At 62.3% G+C, this 18,144-nt stretch overlaps 1 protein-coding gene across 1 annotated transcript; it reads right to left on the bottom strand.

Moving 5' to 3' along the window:
- Positions 1 to 3,472: 3,472 nt before the first annotated feature.
- On the bottom strand, positions 3,473 to 16,851 carry FAM120C (family with sequence similarity 120C). Its single transcript, XM_054014772.1, has 16 exons — positions 15,848 to 16,851; positions 13,615 to 13,861; positions 12,120 to 12,202; positions 11,554 to 11,682; positions 10,951 to 11,053; positions 10,056 to 10,141; positions 9,509 to 9,810; positions 8,822 to 9,101; positions 8,063 to 8,234; positions 7,603 to 7,852; positions 7,130 to 7,244; positions 5,647 to 5,856; positions 5,026 to 5,227; positions 4,348 to 4,486; positions 3,919 to 3,976; positions 3,473 to 3,712 (listed from the first exon to the last, which is right to left on the bottom strand). The coding sequence occupies exons 1-16, from the start codon at positions 16,616 to 16,618 to the stop codon at positions 3,473 to 3,475; spliced, it is 3,387 nt and encodes a 1,128-aa protein (XP_053870747.1). The 5' UTR covers positions 16,619 to 16,851.
- Positions 16,852 to 18,144: the final 1,293 nt, after the last annotated feature.

Below are 18,144 nucleotides of genomic sequence, written 5' to 3'. Positions count from 1 at the left end.
TGAAGGACTGGCCGAGCCGAGCTCCAGCACACGAGGCCAGCGACTTTCACCAGTCAGTCCTGCAGCCAGCCTGACGGCTGAGAGAGAGGTGTGTTCTCCCGATTCCACCGCTCACTCGCAGGGCTGAACCTGGGAGGAAATACCTCTCCTCCTGCCTTTGTCCACTAGTTTCCATTGCCCTCGGCTGCCAGACACGACGCCCGCAGCAAGCCACGCGCACGCTTCAGCCAACAGCAATTTCACACACATGACTCTGGGCTTTGATGGATTTTTCTGGGGCTTTTCCACCTTCTCTGAAGCAGCTGGGACCAGCCCCGGCTGGAGACAGGACCCTGGATGAGGTGTTTGGAGCTGCTGAGCGTCGACAGATTGGCAATGGGGAAGTTTCATCTTCCACTGCAGCCCGAGCCTGCTGGCATCATCCGGGCACGTCTCACCTAAATCGATTCCCTGCGGCCCCTCACAACCGCTCTCTCTCTTTTAGTCCAACCACCGTCCTCGGACCCAGTGAAACCGCCCGGCCCTACGCAAGACTCGACTTCTGGCCTTGGACACGGAAACACAGGGTCTTCCAGGCCACGAGCAAGGCCCCGGATCCTCAAAGGTGCCCGACTCCACGGGCCGGAAGGCACCTCAAGAGGTCATCCAGTCCAGCTCCCGGCACGGAGGCAGGAACAAATAAACCTAGACCGTCCCTGACAGGGGTTTGTCTGACCTGTCCTTAAAATCCTCCAACGACGGGATTCCCAAATCATCTCCTCAGTGGTTCTTCAAGGAGCTAAGTCCCTTGCTGGGTGGGGCAATCGAGGCTTCTTGAATGCCAATGATGAAAGAAAGGGATCTTCTTACCTCCGGTCGGGTTTGCGGGGCACCTCACGACATCAGGAAAGGCAGCGTGGGTGGGAACTGAGCCCCCGAAGCAGATGCGGAAGGGGCGAGGAAACTGGCCACGGTTTTCCACAAGGGACGAGCGATTTCCAGCGCGGGGAATCTGCGATTCTGCCGAATGGTGCCGAGAAAGGGGCTTCTGCAAAGCCAACTGAGCCAGCGGCCCCAACTCGGATCAGTTCAAATCCCCCATCCGAGGTTGAGATTTGCGCTCGTTTTATTTCCAGTATAAATCTAAAAGATGACTCTCTGCCGATCTAGTCAAGACCGCTACACCCCTGCCAGGCAGGATGCTTATCTCGGTGGTTTTCAGCGTAGTTTATGTCACTTGGCGAGGGGCGTAAACAATCTCACCTGGACGGGAAGACCCCAAGAGCTGGAGAACGGGCCAGCTCAATTGGGAGTTCGTCCCAGCTGTTAATCACCTGACGGGTAAGAACTGGGCCCTTCTTTTCCATTTGTATTGGTCTGGCTTCAGCCTCCTGCCTCTTGCTTTTCAGTTAGCCTGTCTCCACCAGACTAAAGAGCCCTGTAGTACCGTGACTGCCCAAGCTTCTCCAGCAGAATCCAGTCCCTTCTCGATCTCCTTCCGAACACAGCTGGCTGCTTAAGCCTCTCAAATCATTTCCACGGCTCTTCTCCGCGCCCCAGAGCGACTCCGTGTTTAAAATCTCGGGGACGGCAAAAACTACAAATCTTCCGACTGCTGGATGCGTTTCAGAATTTCCCCCTGGGAGTTTAGCGGAGGGAGTTCGGGAGGCTGTGATTTCAGGTTTAGTTTTCTGGATTTCAGAAGAGAAAAATGGCTGCACTGAATTGGGATGAGCTCTGTAAAATGCTGAGGGTCCTTAAAATCATATCTTCCCTCCCCCGCCCGAAAAGGGGGTTATTCCAGCAATAAAAGTGATTGCAATTCCAGGCGTCTGTCCCTAAAGATTCCCAACCCCAAATGCTTCAGATTGACTCCTTCGCAATTCGCAGACACGGCCGATTGTCTCCAGACACTCAGAGACGCCTGATCTGAAGCCTGACTTTGAAACATGGTTAAAGTAATAAAAACCGACAGGGTGACGCCTGCCGACAAGCTGCCTCGGGCGGGGGGCGTCTTCCGAGCGTTGGATTCGGAATTGGCCTCGGTTCGAAAGCTCAAGTAATCAGAGTCCGGAGAGAGTTTTCCGGAGTCTTTGCTGGCGGATCAGTCAGGGTTAAAAGGGTTCAGTGCCCCCGATCGCAAAAGGGGGCGTTAAATTTCCTCCCATCCCCCCACCCCCGAGGCGGGGAAAAAATAATATATAAAGTTTATCGAGATTTGGCCTGTTTCCTGCCCCCTCCCTGTTCCCCAAATCCCCATGTCTCTGCCTGGATCTGGGGGAATTCAAGCCTTCCCGTGCCGACAGGGGCGTGGATTGGTCAGGAGAGGAGCCGTCCGGGGGGCCAGGATGGGAATTCACCACCAGCCCCCCGGCCTGAAGTTAGAGTCGGGGGGATTAGGATACAAAACCTTTCCACAAGATTTGAATGGGACTTTAAGGAGGTCCCCCCCCACACCAAATACATCCCCGACCAGTCAGCCTCCAAGTCCCCGCATTCCCCTCCCATGGGATAGAAACCCTAACAGCCCCCCAGCCTCAAAATCCCTGCCCACCAACCTGAATCCCTCCTCCACCCTCCATTGGCCAGCCCAGCTGGAAACCGCGGCCAGGAGGGGGGACTCCGCGGAAGTCTGGTTTCGGAGGGACCCCCCCCCGATTGCCCCTGCCCCCCTGGGTCTGACGCGGACGGCTCTGGAGCTACGGCTGGGGACATGGGAATTCCTCCCCCCAAGATACGTAGTTTCTATATAGAATCTGTCTCTGTAAATATAATCTCTCTCTTCTCTCTGTACAAAGCACGGGCGGATTTCAGCCATCTGCGCCTCTGCCCCAAACTTGCCCCTGCGCCGCCCGAAACCAACACGGGCTGGGGGCGTCTGCATCCGCCAAATATTGGGGAAATCCGCCTCCCCACCCCTGGGATGTTTTGGGGCTCCACCCAGAGCAGCGAGGGGCGCTGTGGGTGCCGGGGAGTGGAGGGCGCCCAGCGTTGCAGGGCAGGGGGCACCACGACATCACTCCTCCCCACTCGCTTTCATTCATCCTGGCTGGCTTCCTTTGAACGGCTCCCCCTTTACTTAATAGCATTTCTCCCGCCCCCCCCCGTCCCCCGCTACAAGAGCCGGGGGAGGGGTATATATAATATGTTAAAAACCATAAAAAACCGTCAACTCCCCACCCACAAATATTAAAATAAAAAAATAATAAAATACGCCATGTTGTGGAGCCAATCAGCATGATCGGGAGTGGGTGTGGGTGCCAGGAGGGGGCAGGGGGTAGGAAAACAGGTACAAATCCTCCCACAATGCACTGGGGCACTGTAGGAGACCATCCCTTTATTAGGGGACGATCCCCCACAATGCACTGGGGCGCCGTAGGAGATCCCCCACAATGCACTGGGGTGCTGCCTTTCCAACCCCCCTGTCCTCATGGTACCCTGAGGCTTTCACACTCCTGGCCCCGCCCCCGAATCAGGTCCGTCCCCCCCCCGGTCACTCTTCCTTCTGCAGAGCCGGGAGGGGCAGCTTGGTATCAGGGCCGCGATCCACCTCCTGGGCCAGCCGCCCGCAGTACTGGCCCTCGTCACTGCAGGGGTCAGCGTCTCTGGCTAAGGCACATTGGGATGGGGCCGGGGGGCAGGGACCGTCCCCCGAATCCTCGCCCCCGTTCACCTGCGACGGGGACTGCCCCCTCTGCAACTCTGCTGATTTGGCTGCTCCCTCCAACGAGCCCTGCGGAGAACAGGAGTGCAACATAATCGAACACCCGCTGGAATCCCATCCCGATGCAGCCACCTCTGGGGCGGGGCAGCTGGGGAACAGCCACACATAACGCTGCACGGGGACAGCAACCCAGCTGTAGGGGGGTGGGGGGCATGGAGAAGGGTTGGCGGGAGCATCCAGACCAGTGGGGCTGAGGGAAAGGCAGAAACACGTACCTGCTTGCTAAGTTTCTTGTTTCCTTTGGGGAGTTTTCCAGACCCGTCTCGATTGCGTCTGGGGTGGAGCAAGGCGGAAAATACTACTGATTAGCTAGCAGCAGGGTTGTTACACTGACGCCCCCGTAATAAGAGTAATTAAGTAATGGGCCTACTAACCAGGGTGACGTTAACGAGGATAAAAACAGTGGCCATTAATAGTTCTAATGATTACAAATAATATAAGCATAATTCATGAGGACAGGGATGGCTTGCCGGGTGCTGAGATGCAGCTGTCTCTGGGGCGGGGCGGCTGGGGAACAGCTGCACATAACGCCACACACAGATGGCTCGCATGGTGCAGAGATGACCCAAGGGGAGAATGCTGGTTCCCCAGCAGCCAGCCAAGCCTCTCTCCAGCCCACCCCTCAGCAGTGCTGCGGTACTTACCCCTTCCCTGGCCCCCCGACAGACACCACCTGCATCCCAAAGGAGCCCCGCCCCCGCGAGGGCTTACTGCCCGCCCACTGGCCGACAACCATGCCGGCAATCTCCAGCTTGCCCCCCTGAGGCGGGATGGGGTGGAGACCTAGGGAAGCGGAGACAGAGGGGGGGAGATGAGTGACAGGTGACACTAGGGTCACGTACAGGCCCCAGGAGATATGAGACAGTAGCAGAACGTCATCTTTTGGGTCAGAAACAGGGTCTGCCTGAGTCTGCAGAGACCCTGAGCCGGTCACTGGGAGAGGTGTGAACTGCCCTGGGCATTACCGACCTCTGCCTGAGTCTGCAGAGAGCCTGAGCCGGTCACTGGGAGAGGTGTGAACTGCCCTGGGCATTACCGACCTCTGCCTGAGTCTGCAGAGAGCCTGAGCCAATAGCACTGACAGTGGAAATCTGCCCCGATGCATCTCAATAGGATGATGCCCCCCAGCCCCACTGCTCTGGAGCACCCCACCAGCCCCCCACACTCCACATATCTACAACTGGAGGGGGGAGAAAAGAGGCCTCTCCTACCCCTGCCTTCAAGAGGGCATACAATCCAGCCATCTGGGGATCCCACTTCTCCCACCAATGCCCCACGGGACAGGGCAGGGACACGGCTCAGGGGACACAACAATCTCTCACCTGTGAACCCCCTGCTCCTCCCAGGAGTTGGCGGCAGCACAGAGCCCGTGGTGCGGGGGTAGAGGGGCATCGAATAGAAGGGCGCGGCCATGGCAGGCACAAAGGGAGGGGGCGGGAGCAGAGGGGGCGGGGCCTGGCGGTTGAAGTTCACGCCCTCCAGGATGCTCTGTCTCATCCTCTCCACTTTGGCCGCCTGCTCCGTCTGGAGAGGAAAGTGGGGGGTGGGGGGAGTTGAATCCATCTGACCTCCTCCCCCACATCCCTGCCCCTCCCCCACAGCCTGCCCCAATGTCAGAACATCCAGGTACTTCCAGACCAAGAGGAGCAGCCTCTCAAACCCCCTCCCGCACTCCCCTCCCAGAGCCAGGGATAGAACCCAGGTGTCCTGGCTCCCAGCCCCCCCTGCTCTAACCACTAGACCCCACTCCCCTCCCAGAGCTGGGAGAGAACCCAAGAGTCCTGGCTCCCAGCCCCCCCTGCTCTAACCACCAGCCCCCACTCCCCTCCCAGAGCTGGGAGAGAACCCAGGCGTCCTGGCTCCCAGCCCCCCCTGCTCTAACCCACTAGATCCCACTCCCCATCCCAGAGGCAAGGAGAAAACCCAGGCGTCCTGCCCCATACCTGCCCGTCACACAGGTCAATGAGGGGGGCCCTGTCGCGGGTGGCTTTGATGAGCTTGCTCTGGAAGAGTTTGCCATCGAAGTAGATCCAGGGGCAGCAGTGTTCCCAGGGCACCGGCTGCCCGCAGGCGTCGTTGGCAAACAGAGCCGTATCTACTCCACTCATGAAGAGGGCTGCCAGCTGTACGCCTCGGGCATCCAGCTTCTCGATCTGCAAGGGAACCATTCCCATCACGTTAACATGGGGAGGAGTGCAGCCACCTCTGGGGCAGGGCAGCTGGGAAACAGCCACACATAACACTGCATGGGGAGGCTCGCCCGGCGTTGAGATGTGGGCAGCTGGGGAACAGAGTAGATTGGCAGTTTTTAATCTAGTAAAGGAATAACTCCAGCACATTCTCCAGTGAGAGCTGGGGAGAGAACCCAGGAGTCCTGGCTGCTAGCACCCCATACTAGTCACTGCACCCCGCTCCCATTCACCTTTCTCCCAAACAGCTCCAGTGCTGGCTGTCACCAATTGTACCCCATGTTCACTGCTTTTACAGACTAGGATAAATTGTGTACAAAATGTGCCTTGTGAGGTATCACCTGGAAACTCATAATCTGCTGAACATCACTGTCCCAGTAAAATGTGTGTATCAACGTTGTATGGAAAATTATGAGATTCCACTGTATAACATCGCTGTGACGTGCAGGCACAAACCAGTTCCTCAGAGACAAGGGACACACTGACGGCCTGGCCAGGTGACAAGATAATAAAGCAGACTATCACCTGAGTAAGCAGCCAGTCTTTGGAGGGAAGAAGGGTGCGAACGAGAACTTTACACGTTGGCAAAGACACGGCTGGGGTTTCCTGCACCCAAGCTGGAGATAATCCTCAAGAGAGGGAGAGGGGAATACGAATGGAAACAGAGGAGCCCAAATCGTATTCTCCCCTCATCTCTACTCACGGCAGCAGCCCCGTTTGAAAGACAAATGAAGCATTACTGAACTGGGCCGGGGTCCTGGTGGAAAGATCGACCCAGTGGGTCCTTATAGGGAGAAAACCCTTTTTGCTCTTCAGTTCACCTGGCTCGTTATGTTAGGTACCGGTCTGGGTCTTCTCTTGCTCAATTTTCTTTGGGACCCAGCGCAACTTTCACGCCTCACCACCAGTCATCACTTCAAATCTTTCTGCCTGGGGTTAATGAAATTCTTTGCCGGTTTTCTCTACCCCGGCGTGTTTGGGAACCTCCGCCGGAGAGAACGGGGTCTGGGCAGGCCAGTTTCCTTTGGGGAGCCGGGAGAGACGGGGCAGGACGAGCCGCACCCCTGGGGAAGGGCTGGGAGTAGCTGGTGAGTGCCTAGCCAGAGCAGGCAGTGACGCCGAGGCGGGTGGCTGTGTGGGCCGGGCAGCAGCGAAGCAGCGAGCGAGGCACCCCAGGCTGGACAAGCGGGGGGACACGGCTGCTTTCCCCCTGGGGAGCGTGGCGGCAGCCCCCTACCTTCAGCTCCTGCAGCTGATCCGGCTCGTAGAGTTGAGAGGAAACCGCCTGAGCCAAGAACACGTCCAGCTCGTGCCGATGAAGGGTCCTCCCTCCGGGCCACTGCATCATGTAACTGAAAACAGAACAGAGAGTGAACCCGGCCAGGCCCAGCATTCCCACGCGGAGCGGCTCGCGGAGGGGAGTGGGGGCTGAGAGCCGGGATGCCTGGGTTTTCTCCAAGGCTCTGGGAGGGGAGTGGGGTCTAGTGGTGAGGGGGGGGGGGGGGGGGGGGCTGGGAGCCAGGACGCCTGGGTTCTCTCCCCGGCTACGCGGAGGGGAGTGGGGGTCTAGTGGTGAAAGCGGGGGGGGGGGGGGGGGGGGGGGGGGGCTGGGAACCAGGACTCCTGGGTTCTCTCCCCGGCTCTGGGAGGAGAATGGGGTCTAATGGTGAGAGCAGGGGCCTGGTTCTGTCGCTGGTCGCCCCCGCTCACCGCAGCACACAGCACATCAGCAGCAGGTGCGTGGGCACATTGGCCGGGTTCAGCATGCCGGGCGTGTCGGCCCGCAGGCAGGCCAGGAAGGCCCTCATGCGCCGGTTCTTGTCCTCCACTGCCTTCCCCAGCCACAGCTTCCGCAGGTTGGGGCAGGTCCACTCGCGGAAGGCCAGGGCCGAGACCAGCTCCGGCGTCTGCGGGGACTTCCCCTTGTACGCCGCCCACTCCTTGATGATCACAGGGGGCACTGCGGGGCAATGAGAGGGGAAGGGGTCAGAGAGAACCCAGGAGTCCTGGCTCCCAGCCCCACAGCCGACCACCAGCCCCCACTCCCAGAGCCGGGGAGAGAACCCAGGACTCCTGGCTCCTCATACCCCCAAACACCACCCCCCTCCCAGAGCTAGGGACAGAACTCAGGTGTCCGGAGTCTCCCAGCCCCCACCACGGGGGTCCGTACCTTCCGTGGGGATGCGGCGGCGGATGGCCAGGCGCTCCACGCGGCGCTGGTTCTCGGCCACGCCGAACAGCACCCCGTAGACATGCTGGCGGGCGCCGCGGAAGAGGACAGCGGCTGGAGGCAACTCAGTGTTACACTCGTCCTCGATGCACACGGGGAGCTTGATCTCGCCCTGCGCCGGAACGTCAGGAGAGGGACTGAGAACCCAGGAGTCCTGGCTCCCCCCCACTCTAACCCACCAGACCCCTCCCCTCCTAGAGCCGGGGAGAGAACCCAGGAGTCCTGGCTCCCCCCCACTCTAACCCACCAGACCCCTCCCCTCCTAGAGCCGGGGAGAGAACCCAGGAGTCCCGGCTCCCCCCCACTCTAACCCACCAGACCCCTCCCCTCCTAGAGCCGGGGAGAGAACCCAGGAGTCCCGGCTCCCCCCCACTCTAACCCACCAGACCCCTCCCCTCCTAGAGCCGGGGAGAGAACCCAGGAGTCCCGGCTCCCCCCCACTCTAACCCACCAGACCCCTCCCCTCCCAGAGCCGGGGAGAGAACCCAGGAGTCCTGGCTCCCCCCCACTCTAACCCACCAGACCCCTCCCCTCCTAGAGCCGGGGAGAGAACCCAGGAGTCCTGGCTCCCCCCCACTCTAACCCACCAGACCCCTCCCCTCCTAGAGCCGGGGAGAGAACCCAGGAGTCCCGGCTCCCAGCCCCCCCTGCTCTTAGCCCCCTCTCCCCTCCCAGAGCCAGGACTGGAGCCGGGCTCACCTTGGTAAGAACATGGTAGATGGAGGGGTACATGAGGCCGCGTCGGTGCCGGTGCTCAGCCACCCGCAGGACCTCGGGGGCGACGGGGGGCAGCGGGGGGGTGGTTATGTCCATGTGGTTTCGGGTGGCCATGGAAAGCAGCGAGGGGATGAAGGGCTCGGGCCCAGCCAGGGGCCCGTCGGTGTCGCCGGAGCCCCCAGCCTGCCCCCAGCCCTGGTTCAGCTTCTCGGCACCGGGCCCCTCCCAGCCAGTCTTGGGCTGCAGCACTTCGGAGACGTGGCTGGAGAGGAGACATGGGGGAGGTGATGACTCACTCCCCTCCCAGAGCTGGGGAGAGAACCCAGGAGTCCTGGCTCCCAGCCCCCCTGCTCTAACCCACCAGCCCCCACTCCCCTCCCAGAGCCAGGGAGAGAACCCAGGAGTCCTGGCTCCCAGCCCCCCTGCTCTAACCCACCAGCCCCCACTCCCCTCCCAGAGCCAGGGAGAGAACCCAGGAGTCCTGGCTCCCAGCCCCCCTGCTCTAACCACTAGCCCCCACTCCCCTCCCAGAGCCGGGGAGAGAACCCAGGAGTCCTGACACCCAGTCCCCACTCTAACCACTAGACCCCACTCCCCTCCCAGAGCCAGGGAGAGAACCCAGGAGTCCTGGCTCGTGCCCCCCTGCTCTAACCACTAGCCCGCACTCACTTGGCACTGCCCCCGTTGTGCTCTTCGCCGTCGGAGGAGGAGGAGGGGGAGGAGGCCGGCCCAGAGGAAGGGGACGGCTTGGGGCCCCGGTGGTGGTGGGGGAACTGGGCGTTGTAGGTGCCGGGCCAGCTGTTGAAGTCGCCGCTCTTCAGGACGGGGTCCTCGTGAAAGGGGGGCACGTCTCCGAGCGGGTGGGAGGAGAAGAGGAGGCTGGCGCTGGGGCCCGGCGGGAAGGAGGCGGCCAAGGAGGAGGGTGGGGCTGGAAGCTGGTACTGCATCTTTGGCCCCAGGTGGGGTGGGAACTGGGGAGGGAGGCAGAGAGAGAGGTGAACAAAGAGCAGCAGACCCCACTCCCCTGACAGCCAGGAGAACCCAGGAGTCCTGGTTCCAACCCTCTCCCCCCTCGCTCTAATCCCTAGACCCCCACTCCCCTCCCAGAGTCGGGGAGAGAACCCAGGAGTCCTGGCTGTCAGTCTGCCCCACCCCCACTCCAACCCACTGACTCCAGAGACCCCAATCCCATTCCGCACCCCGGACTGGAACGTACCATAGGCTTCCCCGTGGGGAGGGATCCCACCGGGCTGCGCTGCGCAGGGGCTGCTCCTCCGAAGTGGTTGGATCCATAGCCTGGCACTGAGACACAGAGCAGGGGCTCGGCATGCGGAGGGGAGCGGGGCTTAATGGTTAACAGGGGGCGGCCAGGACTCCTGGGTTCTCTCCCCGGCTCTGGGAGGGGAGTGGGGGCTGGTGGTGAGAGCAGGGGGCGCCCAGGACTCCTGGGTTCTCTGCCCGTCTCTGGGAGGGGAGTGGAATCTTGTATTTAGAGCGGGGGGGTCTGGGAGCCAGGACTCCTGGGTTCTCTGCCTGGCTCTGGGAAGAGTGTGGGGTCTAGTGGTTAGAGCGGTGGGGGGGGCTTTGGAGAGGGTGAGGGGTGCTCCCGACTGTTCCAGCCCCAGCCTCTCCCAGCAGGGGGTGCTGTGGGGAGGGGAGGGGCGCTGGCTCTGGGTGGAGCTCCTGGCTGCTCCAGCCCCGGCCTCTCCCAGCAGGAGGCGCTGTGGGGAGGGGAGGGGCGCTGGCTGTGGGGAGGGGGAGGGGCGCTGGCTGTGGACGGAGCTCCTGGCTGCTCCAGCCCCGGCCTCTCCCAGCAGGAGGCGCTGTGGGGAGGGGAGGGGCGCTGGCTGTGGGGAGGGGGAGGGGCGCTGGCTGTGGACGGAGCTCCTGGCTGCTCCAGCCCCGGCCTCTCCCAGCAGGAGGCGCTGTGGGGAGGGGGAGGGGCGCTGGCTGTGGACGGAGCTCCTGGCTGCTCCAGCCCCGGCCTCTCCCAGCAGGAGGCGCTGTGGGGAGGGGAGGGGCGCTGGCTGTGGGTGGAGCTCCCGGCTGTTCCAGCCCCGGCCTCTCCCAGCAGGAGGCGCTGTGGGAAGCAACCCTTGTCAGATACTCACGTACAAATGAGGACGGGCCCACAGGAGCTAGGGGCATCTTGGCAGTCACCGAATAATAGTTCACGGCTTTCTTGAAGCGCTCAATCTTATCCTCCGTCCTGGACTGGGGGAGCAAAGCGGATAGGAGACTGGCTGGGGTTCCAGGGGATAAGAGGGCCCCACCCCGGCCATCGAACCCACCTCTCAGAGCAGGAGCTGCTGTGCCCTGTCTGACGCTACAGAGCGACACAGGACTGCAGTGTCAGCCCAACGGGGCTTGGGAGTCAGACCCCCAAACAGATGGGGCAAAATCCAGCGCGCCTGGGGCCCCCTGATTTCAGCCAGAGGGGGTCTCACAGCACGCTGGGGCCCCTGATCTCAGCTGGAGGGGGTCTCATGGCATGCTGGGGCCCCCAATCTCAGCTGGAGGGGGTCTCACGGCAAGCGGCAGGCCCTGGATCTCAGTCAGAGGGATCTCTCGGAGCGCTGGGCACCCCACAATCTCGGCCGGAGGGGGTCTCACAGCGCCCCAGGGCCCCTGATCTTGGCCAGAGGGGGTTTCATGGCACACCAGAGGACCGGATCAGCAGCTCTGGTCAGCAAGCCAGGCCCCTCCCCGCTCACCTGAGAGTGTTTGAAGACATCTCTCCCCACGGCATCCAGGTCGCAGGGGTCTTTGATGGCGCTGACGTACTCCGAGACGGCCTTGATCACCACGTCGCAGGGGGGCAGCACCAGCTGGTGGGCTCGGACCTGGGCACAGGGGGGAAACACGGACAGTGCTCAGCATCTGGCACCCCACAGGCAGCCAGGCTGGAAGCCCCACCCTCCATCACCCCCCATGTGATCCCCGACCATAGACCAGAGAGCCTGCCCAGAGAGTCCCCAGCCCCCCGGCGCTCCCCGACCGCAGAGGCCCGCCCGGAGAGTCCCCAGCCCCCCGGCGCTCCCCGACCGCAGAGGCCCGCCCGGAGAGTCCCCAGCCCCCCGGCGCTCCCCGACTGCAGACGCCCGCCCGGAGAGTCCCCAGCCTCCCCTGTTCTAACCACTAGACCCCACTCTCCTCCTAGGGCCAGGGATCCTGGCTCTCAGTCCCCTCTGCTCCGACCCACAATGCCTATCCGCAAGGCCAATCCCGTCCCAGCCCTACCAGGCTGCTGCGGGCGGTGCCAGGGGATTCGAGAGTCTACCTTGAGCGATGCCAGCGGGTGGTCTGGCCCCAGCAGGCTCCAGTGGAAAGCAGCCAGGTCCTCGTCCGGGAGGATGTGGTTACCTGGGGGAGGCGGGAATAACACGGTTACTGCACCCCAATGGGGTTCGGTGCCCACACACCGCTCACAAAGAGGAAAGGGGGGGGCGGTCACGGAGTCTTCTGATTGGAGGAGGATTCAGGCCAGAGGGCCAGAAAACAGATGTTATGCAAATGAGGTGGCCCTGATTTGAATATTTGATTACTAGGCGCTTTCATTTGCATAAATGCACCCCCTCTTTCTCTCCGGATACCCTTTGAGTGATCCCCTTTCTTCATGCAATTCCAACCCCCCCAGTCCATTCCCTGACCATAGAGACCCTGCCTAGAGTGATCCCCAGTCCATGTCCTCCCTGACCATAGAGACCCTGCCTAGAGTGGTCCCCAGTCTATGGCCTCCCCGACCATAGAGACCCTGCCTAGAGTGGTCCCCAGCCCCTCATGTCCTCCCCGACCACAGAGACCCTGCCTAGAGTGGTCCCCAGCCCCTCATGTCCTCCCCAACCATAGAGACCCTGCCTAGAGTGGTCCCCAGCCCCTCTTGTCCTCCCCAACCATAGAGACCCTACCTAGAGTGGTCCCCAGCCCCTCATGTCCTCCCCAACCATAGAGACCCTGCCTAGAGTGGTCCCCAGCCCCTCTTGTCCTCCCCAACCATAGAGACCCTACCTAGAGTGGTCCCCAGCCCCTCATGTCCTCCCCAACCATAGAGACTCTACCTAGAGTGGTCCCCAGCCCCTCATGTCCTCCCCAACCATAGAGACTCTACCTAGAGTGGTCCCCAGCCCCTCATGTCCTCCCCGACCATAGAGACCCTGACTAGAGTGATACCCAGCCCCTCTTGTCCTCCCTAACCATAGAGACCCTGCCTACAATGGTCCCCAGCCCCTCTTGTCCTCTCCAATCATAGAGACCTGACTAGAGTGGTCCCCAGCCCCTCTTGTCCTCCCTGACCATAGAGTGCTTGCCTAGAGGGTGGTCTCCAGTCCCCCTGTACAGGGCTCCCTGACCATAGAGTTCCTCCCTAGAGTGATCCCCAACACTCCTCCGTGTGGTACTTCACAGAGATGCTGCCTAGAGAGGTCCCCAAACCCCCACCCCACCAGATGTCCCCCAAAGAGCACAGAGACCCTGCCCAGAGCGCTCCCCCAGCCCCTCGTGTGCTCCCCAACCCCAGAGCACCTCCCCCACAGCCACAGAGACCCGGCTAGAGCCACCACCCCGCGGCTGCCCTGTCTGTCACGCCGCCAGCTCTCTACGGCGGTGGGGTGGGGAGGAACAGGGCACAGCTTAGGCAGTGCCCCGGACCCCTCGATCCCAGGCACGGCCTCCCCTCCCAGAGGGGCCTGCGTCTCCGTCCCCCCAGCTAGAGGGGCTGAGCCCCGGGGGTGTCCCTGCTGCCCCCGCTCTGTGCGCCTGCCCCAGGCTGTCCCTACCCAGCAGGGCGGCGAAGACGGGGAAGCTGGAGACCTTCAGGCCCAGCTGCTGGGCCACCTGGTGCATGAGGAACTGATTGGTGGTGAGACTCTTGCCGTTCCAGCTCAGCTTCAGGGCGTGGGCGCTGAAGTAGCAGGGCAGGCTGGCCAGGGCGAACTCCGAGTCGTGGGCCAGCAGCCCGTGGAAGCCGCGCTCCCGGAAGAAGGACACCACCTCCAGGTGATGGTCCTCCAGGCTCTGGAAGACCTGCGGGTGGGAGAAGACGGTCACACTCGACTGTGGTGAGACAAGGGAAGGAAGGGGGCCCGCACGGAGCCCCCCGCCATAGAGGGAGGAACGGGGGACCCAGGTATAGGGGAGGGAGAAATGGAGGGCCCTGGTATAGAGGGAGGAGGGAATGGGGCACACGCAGGGCCCCCTGCTGTAGAGAGGGAACGGGGGGCCCTGTATAGGGGGGAGGAGTGGGGGACAGAGCCCCCCGCAGAGGAAGGAAGGAGAGAACACAGCGCGCTGGGGGGTGCAATTGGCAGGCGCCATCTCTGGGCTCGGAGGAAGCCGGCAGGTCTTTGCTGGGTTTCTTTCTCCCCGTCAGCGGAACCCGTGGTTCTGCCCGGGGACTCAGTACCAGCCATCAGCCAGGGCAGAGGCAGAGTTAATCAGGCCAACCCCACACTGGGCGACCAGGGGGCTAGACAGAGGGCTCTGGCTCGCTGGCCCACGACGCCTCTAGCTGCAGGCGGTCCCTGACGCTTCCGAGGAGGGCAGAGAAACGACAGTTCTGCATTGGGGAGAGATGGAACCTTCCTTCCTGACCTGAGCTGGCGAAGCCCTGAAGCATGGGAGTGGATCACAGCCCTTATCCGGAGGCAGAGCTATCCTTGGGCATGGGACAGGCAGCTCCACCCAGAACTGCACCAGCTGCCTGTCCTCGAAGTGTTGCCGTCCCTTGATTGTCCCCCACCCCACCTCCCTTTGATCGCGACCCTGGCACGATTCCACAACCCTCCTGGTGGCTGTTCCTTCCCTCCCTTTAATTAAAGCTGGGTTGCCCAGCCCCACACTGCCAACACGCGGGCGCTGCTCCGGGGCGCTGGCCGTCTCATGCCTCCCAGAGACGCCCTCCAACCCAGGCACCTGTTTAAACACAGGCCACAGGACGTCCTTGAGTTCAATGGCGAATCCACACGTCCCTCGGGAAATGGGCCCCTCCCTGTTCAAAATCAACACCTGATTTCCAGGCTGGATTTATTTAGCTTCAACTTCCAGCCACTAGCTTGTGTTCGAGCGTCCACTGCTGGACTGGCAAGCCCGTCAGTAAACGTTTGGTCCCTCCGGAGGCCTTTAGAGACTGGGCTCACATCACCCTTCACCTTCCCTTTGTGGAGCTCAAGAGATCGCGCTCCTGGCGTCTCTCGCAGGCGGGTTTTCTAACCCTTTACATCGGTCTCCTGGCTCTTCTCCGGCCCCTCTTCAACTGATCAACAGCCCCCTTGAATTCCAGACACCAGAACTGGACGCGGGATCCCAGCAGCGGACGCACCAGGGCCGAATCCAGGGTGAAATCACCTCTGCTCCCACTCGAGATTCCCCGGGCTATACATTCCAGGATGGCCTTAGTCCTTTTGGCCCCGGCGTCGCACCAGGAGCTCCCGTTCAGCTGCTTCTCCCCCCATGACCCCCCTGTCCTATTTCTCCACTTTGCCTGGCACAGAGTATTCCCCTGGCACCTACAGCTCAAGTGTGGACGATGCAGCTAACCCCGGAAGTACCCTTCCTATCCAGCACTCGGGTACCAGGAGCCCACATTAAAGGTCAAAAGAGAACTACTGTTGATGCTGGAGAGATAGATCCAACAGACGCAATGAATATGAGTCTCCCAGCGCTGAGATGCAGCCACCTCTGGGGCGGGGCAGCTGGGGAACAGCCGCATATAACGCCACATAGGAAGGGCTTGCCGGGTGCTGGGATGCAGCCATCTCTGAGGAACAATCACAGAGCCAGGCAGCCCAGCTGGTCGGGAGAGGAGACGAAAGAGAACGATGAAGTGCAGGGGAAGGAGGCAGAGGGGGTTAGGGTCACAGCTCAGACCGCAGGAAGCGGGGCTCATGCAGGTGGAAGGGGCCATAGGTGGAAGGGCAGGGGGCAGACTCAGGTAGGCACAGTCATAGGGCGCCAGGGAGAGGCGTGGGATGAAAGGACATGGGGGGCAGGCACGCAGCTGCCCTCTCCTACCTTGACCCGGAAGCGGATCATGGCCAGGCGGATGCAGTGCCCCAGGCAGGCGGGGGGCAGGAACCAGGCGCGGGGGGGCGGCGTGCCCTTGTTGCCCACGTGGCCGGCGATGAGCTGGGCCGTCTGCCGCTCGGCCTGGGCCTTGCGGCCCCACTCGGGCAGCCGCTCCTTGCCCAGCCCGCCATTGAAGATGACCGCCAGCTCCAGCCCGCCCTGGTAGAGGCACGCCTGGGACAGGGCCGCCAGGTAGCCCACCATGGCGTTCCACTGGCCGCCGCACACCCAGTCCGTCTGGTAGCCGCCATACAGCCGCTGCAGGGCCGAGTCCGCGTCCACCAGCAGCCGGGCCGGGCAGGCCGACGTCAGCCCCGGAGCATGCTGGGAGTGGGCCGCCACCGTCGCCAGCCCCGGAGCATGCTGGGAGTGGGCCGCCAGCCCCGGAGCATGCTGGGAGTGGGCTGCCACCGTCGTCAGCCCCGGAGCATGCTGGGAGTGAGCCGCCAGCCCCGGAGCATGCTGGGAATGAGCTACTGACGCCAGCCCCGGAGCATGCTGGGAATGAGCTACCGACGCTAACCCCGGAGCATGCTGGGAGTGGGCCGTGAGAGGCGGGGGGTAGGGCCCGGGCAGCGGCTGGAGGTAGCCGGCCAGGCCGCAGTAGGGGGGCCCCCCGCGGACCCCCGCCGCCCGGGCCAGCTTGAGCAGGTCGACGGGCACCACGGCGCCCGGGCAGCGCTTCTCCACGAACTCCTGGAAGCCCTGGACCCCCATCGCGGTGGGCCCCACTTCGGGGTCAGGGCGAGGGGGGGCGGGGGCCCCCCTCCCCTAACCGGGGGCTGGCTCCTGGGCTCCTCCCCGCCCCCCCTCACAGCGCCCAGCGCTTTGGGGCGGCCGTGGCCGCCATGTTGTAGCTTTCTTCTCCTTCTCCGCCTCCCTGCCAGCCTCTCCCCCGCCCGGCCGCGGGGCACGTCGGGAGTTGTAGTTTGCTCCCTCGGGGTGCGCCCGTTAGAACCCATGGACGGGCGGGAGGGGTCGGGACTAAAAGTCCCGGCAGGCCCTGCGGGAAGCGCGGCGCCCTCCCGCCATGTTGTCCGGGTCACCTTCGCGTGGGCTCATGGGAGTTGTAGTCCTTTCCGTCAGGGCAGGCCCGTTAGCACTGAGGGCGCGGGAGGGCTCGGACTACGACTCCCGGCAGCCCGAGCGAGCCGCCCTGCAGCTCTTCTCCCCCATGTTGTCCGGTGCATCGAGCAAGGCAGCGTATGGCCTCATGGGAGTTGCAGTGCTCGGCTTCCAGGCTACCGTGCGCCCTAAGGTCGCCATCTTGCCGGGTGCCGCTTCTCTCCCAAGGGATCATGGGAGTTGTAGTGCGGCTCGCAAAACGCCATCTTGTACGTCGCAAGGCCGCATGGGACTTGTAGTGCGGTTCCCAGATCGCCATCTTGTCCGTCGCAGAGCCTCATGGGAGTTGTAGTCTCGCAGTGGCGTGATCGGCAAGGACTACAACTCCCAACGGCCATTGCTGCCCTCAGCCACCTTTGCCCTCCCTGCTTTCTAGCCACAGGGCATGCTGGGAGGTGTAGTCCACTAGCTTCCCCAACCCAGCAGCCTCCAGTTCACAGTAGCCTCGTTACCCACAGTGCTGAGCGAAAGGGATTATATTACCCAGAATCCTCTCTGGGAACAGGGGGAGGTGCCTCATTGACATTACCCAGAATCCTCTCTGGGAACAGGGGGAGGGGCCTTATTGACCTTACCCAGAATCCTCTCAGGGATAGGGGAAGGGGCCTCATTGACATTACCCAGAATCCTCTCTGGGAACAGGGGGAGGGGCCTTATTGACCTTACCCAGAATCCTCTCAGGGACAGGGGAAGGGGCCTCATTGACATTACCCAGAATCCTCTCTGGGAACAGGGGGAGGGGCCTCATTGACCTTACCCAGAATCCTCTCTGGGAACAGGGGGAGGGGCCTCATTGACCTTACCCAGAATCCTCTCTGGGAACAGGGGGAGGGGCCTCATTGACCTTACCCAGAATCCTCTCTGGGAACAGGGGGAGGGGCCTTATTGACCTTACCCAGAATCCTCTCAGGGATAGGGGAAGGGGCCTCATTGACCTTACCCAGAATCCTCTCTGGGAACAGGGGGAGGGGCCTCATTGACCTTACCCAGAATCCTCTCTGGGAACAGGGGGAGGGGCCTTATTGACCTTACCCAGAATCCTCTCAGGGATAGGGGAAGGGGCCTCATTGACCTTACCCAGAATCCTCTCTGGGAACAGGGGGAGGGGCCTCATCGAC

This window comes from Malaclemys terrapin (assembly GCF_027887155.1).
Source record: "Malaclemys terrapin pileata isolate rMalTer1 chromosome 20 unlocalized genomic scaffold, rMalTer1.hap1 SUPER_20_unloc_1, whole genome shotgun sequence".
Taxonomy (NCBI): Eukaryota; Metazoa; Chordata; order Testudines; family Emydidae; genus Malaclemys; species Malaclemys terrapin.
This window is presented reverse-complemented; position numbering and strand designations above follow the sequence as displayed.

Excerpts from the sequence above, each read along its gene's own strand:
- FAM120C (XM_054014772.1), bottom strand. The coding sequence starts at position 16,618 with ATGGGGGTCCAGGGCTTCCAGGAGTTCGTGGAGAAGCGCTGCCCGGGC. Across the intron at positions 7,853-8,062 it reads CCGCCGCATCCCCACGGAAG|TGCCCCCTGTGATCATCAAG; the intron begins GTACGGACCCCC and ends ATTGCCCCGCAG. Across the intron at positions 4,487-5,025 it reads GAGGAGCAGGGGGTTCACAG|GTCTCCACCCCATCCCGCCT; the intron begins GTGAGAGATTGT and ends CCGCTTCCCTAG.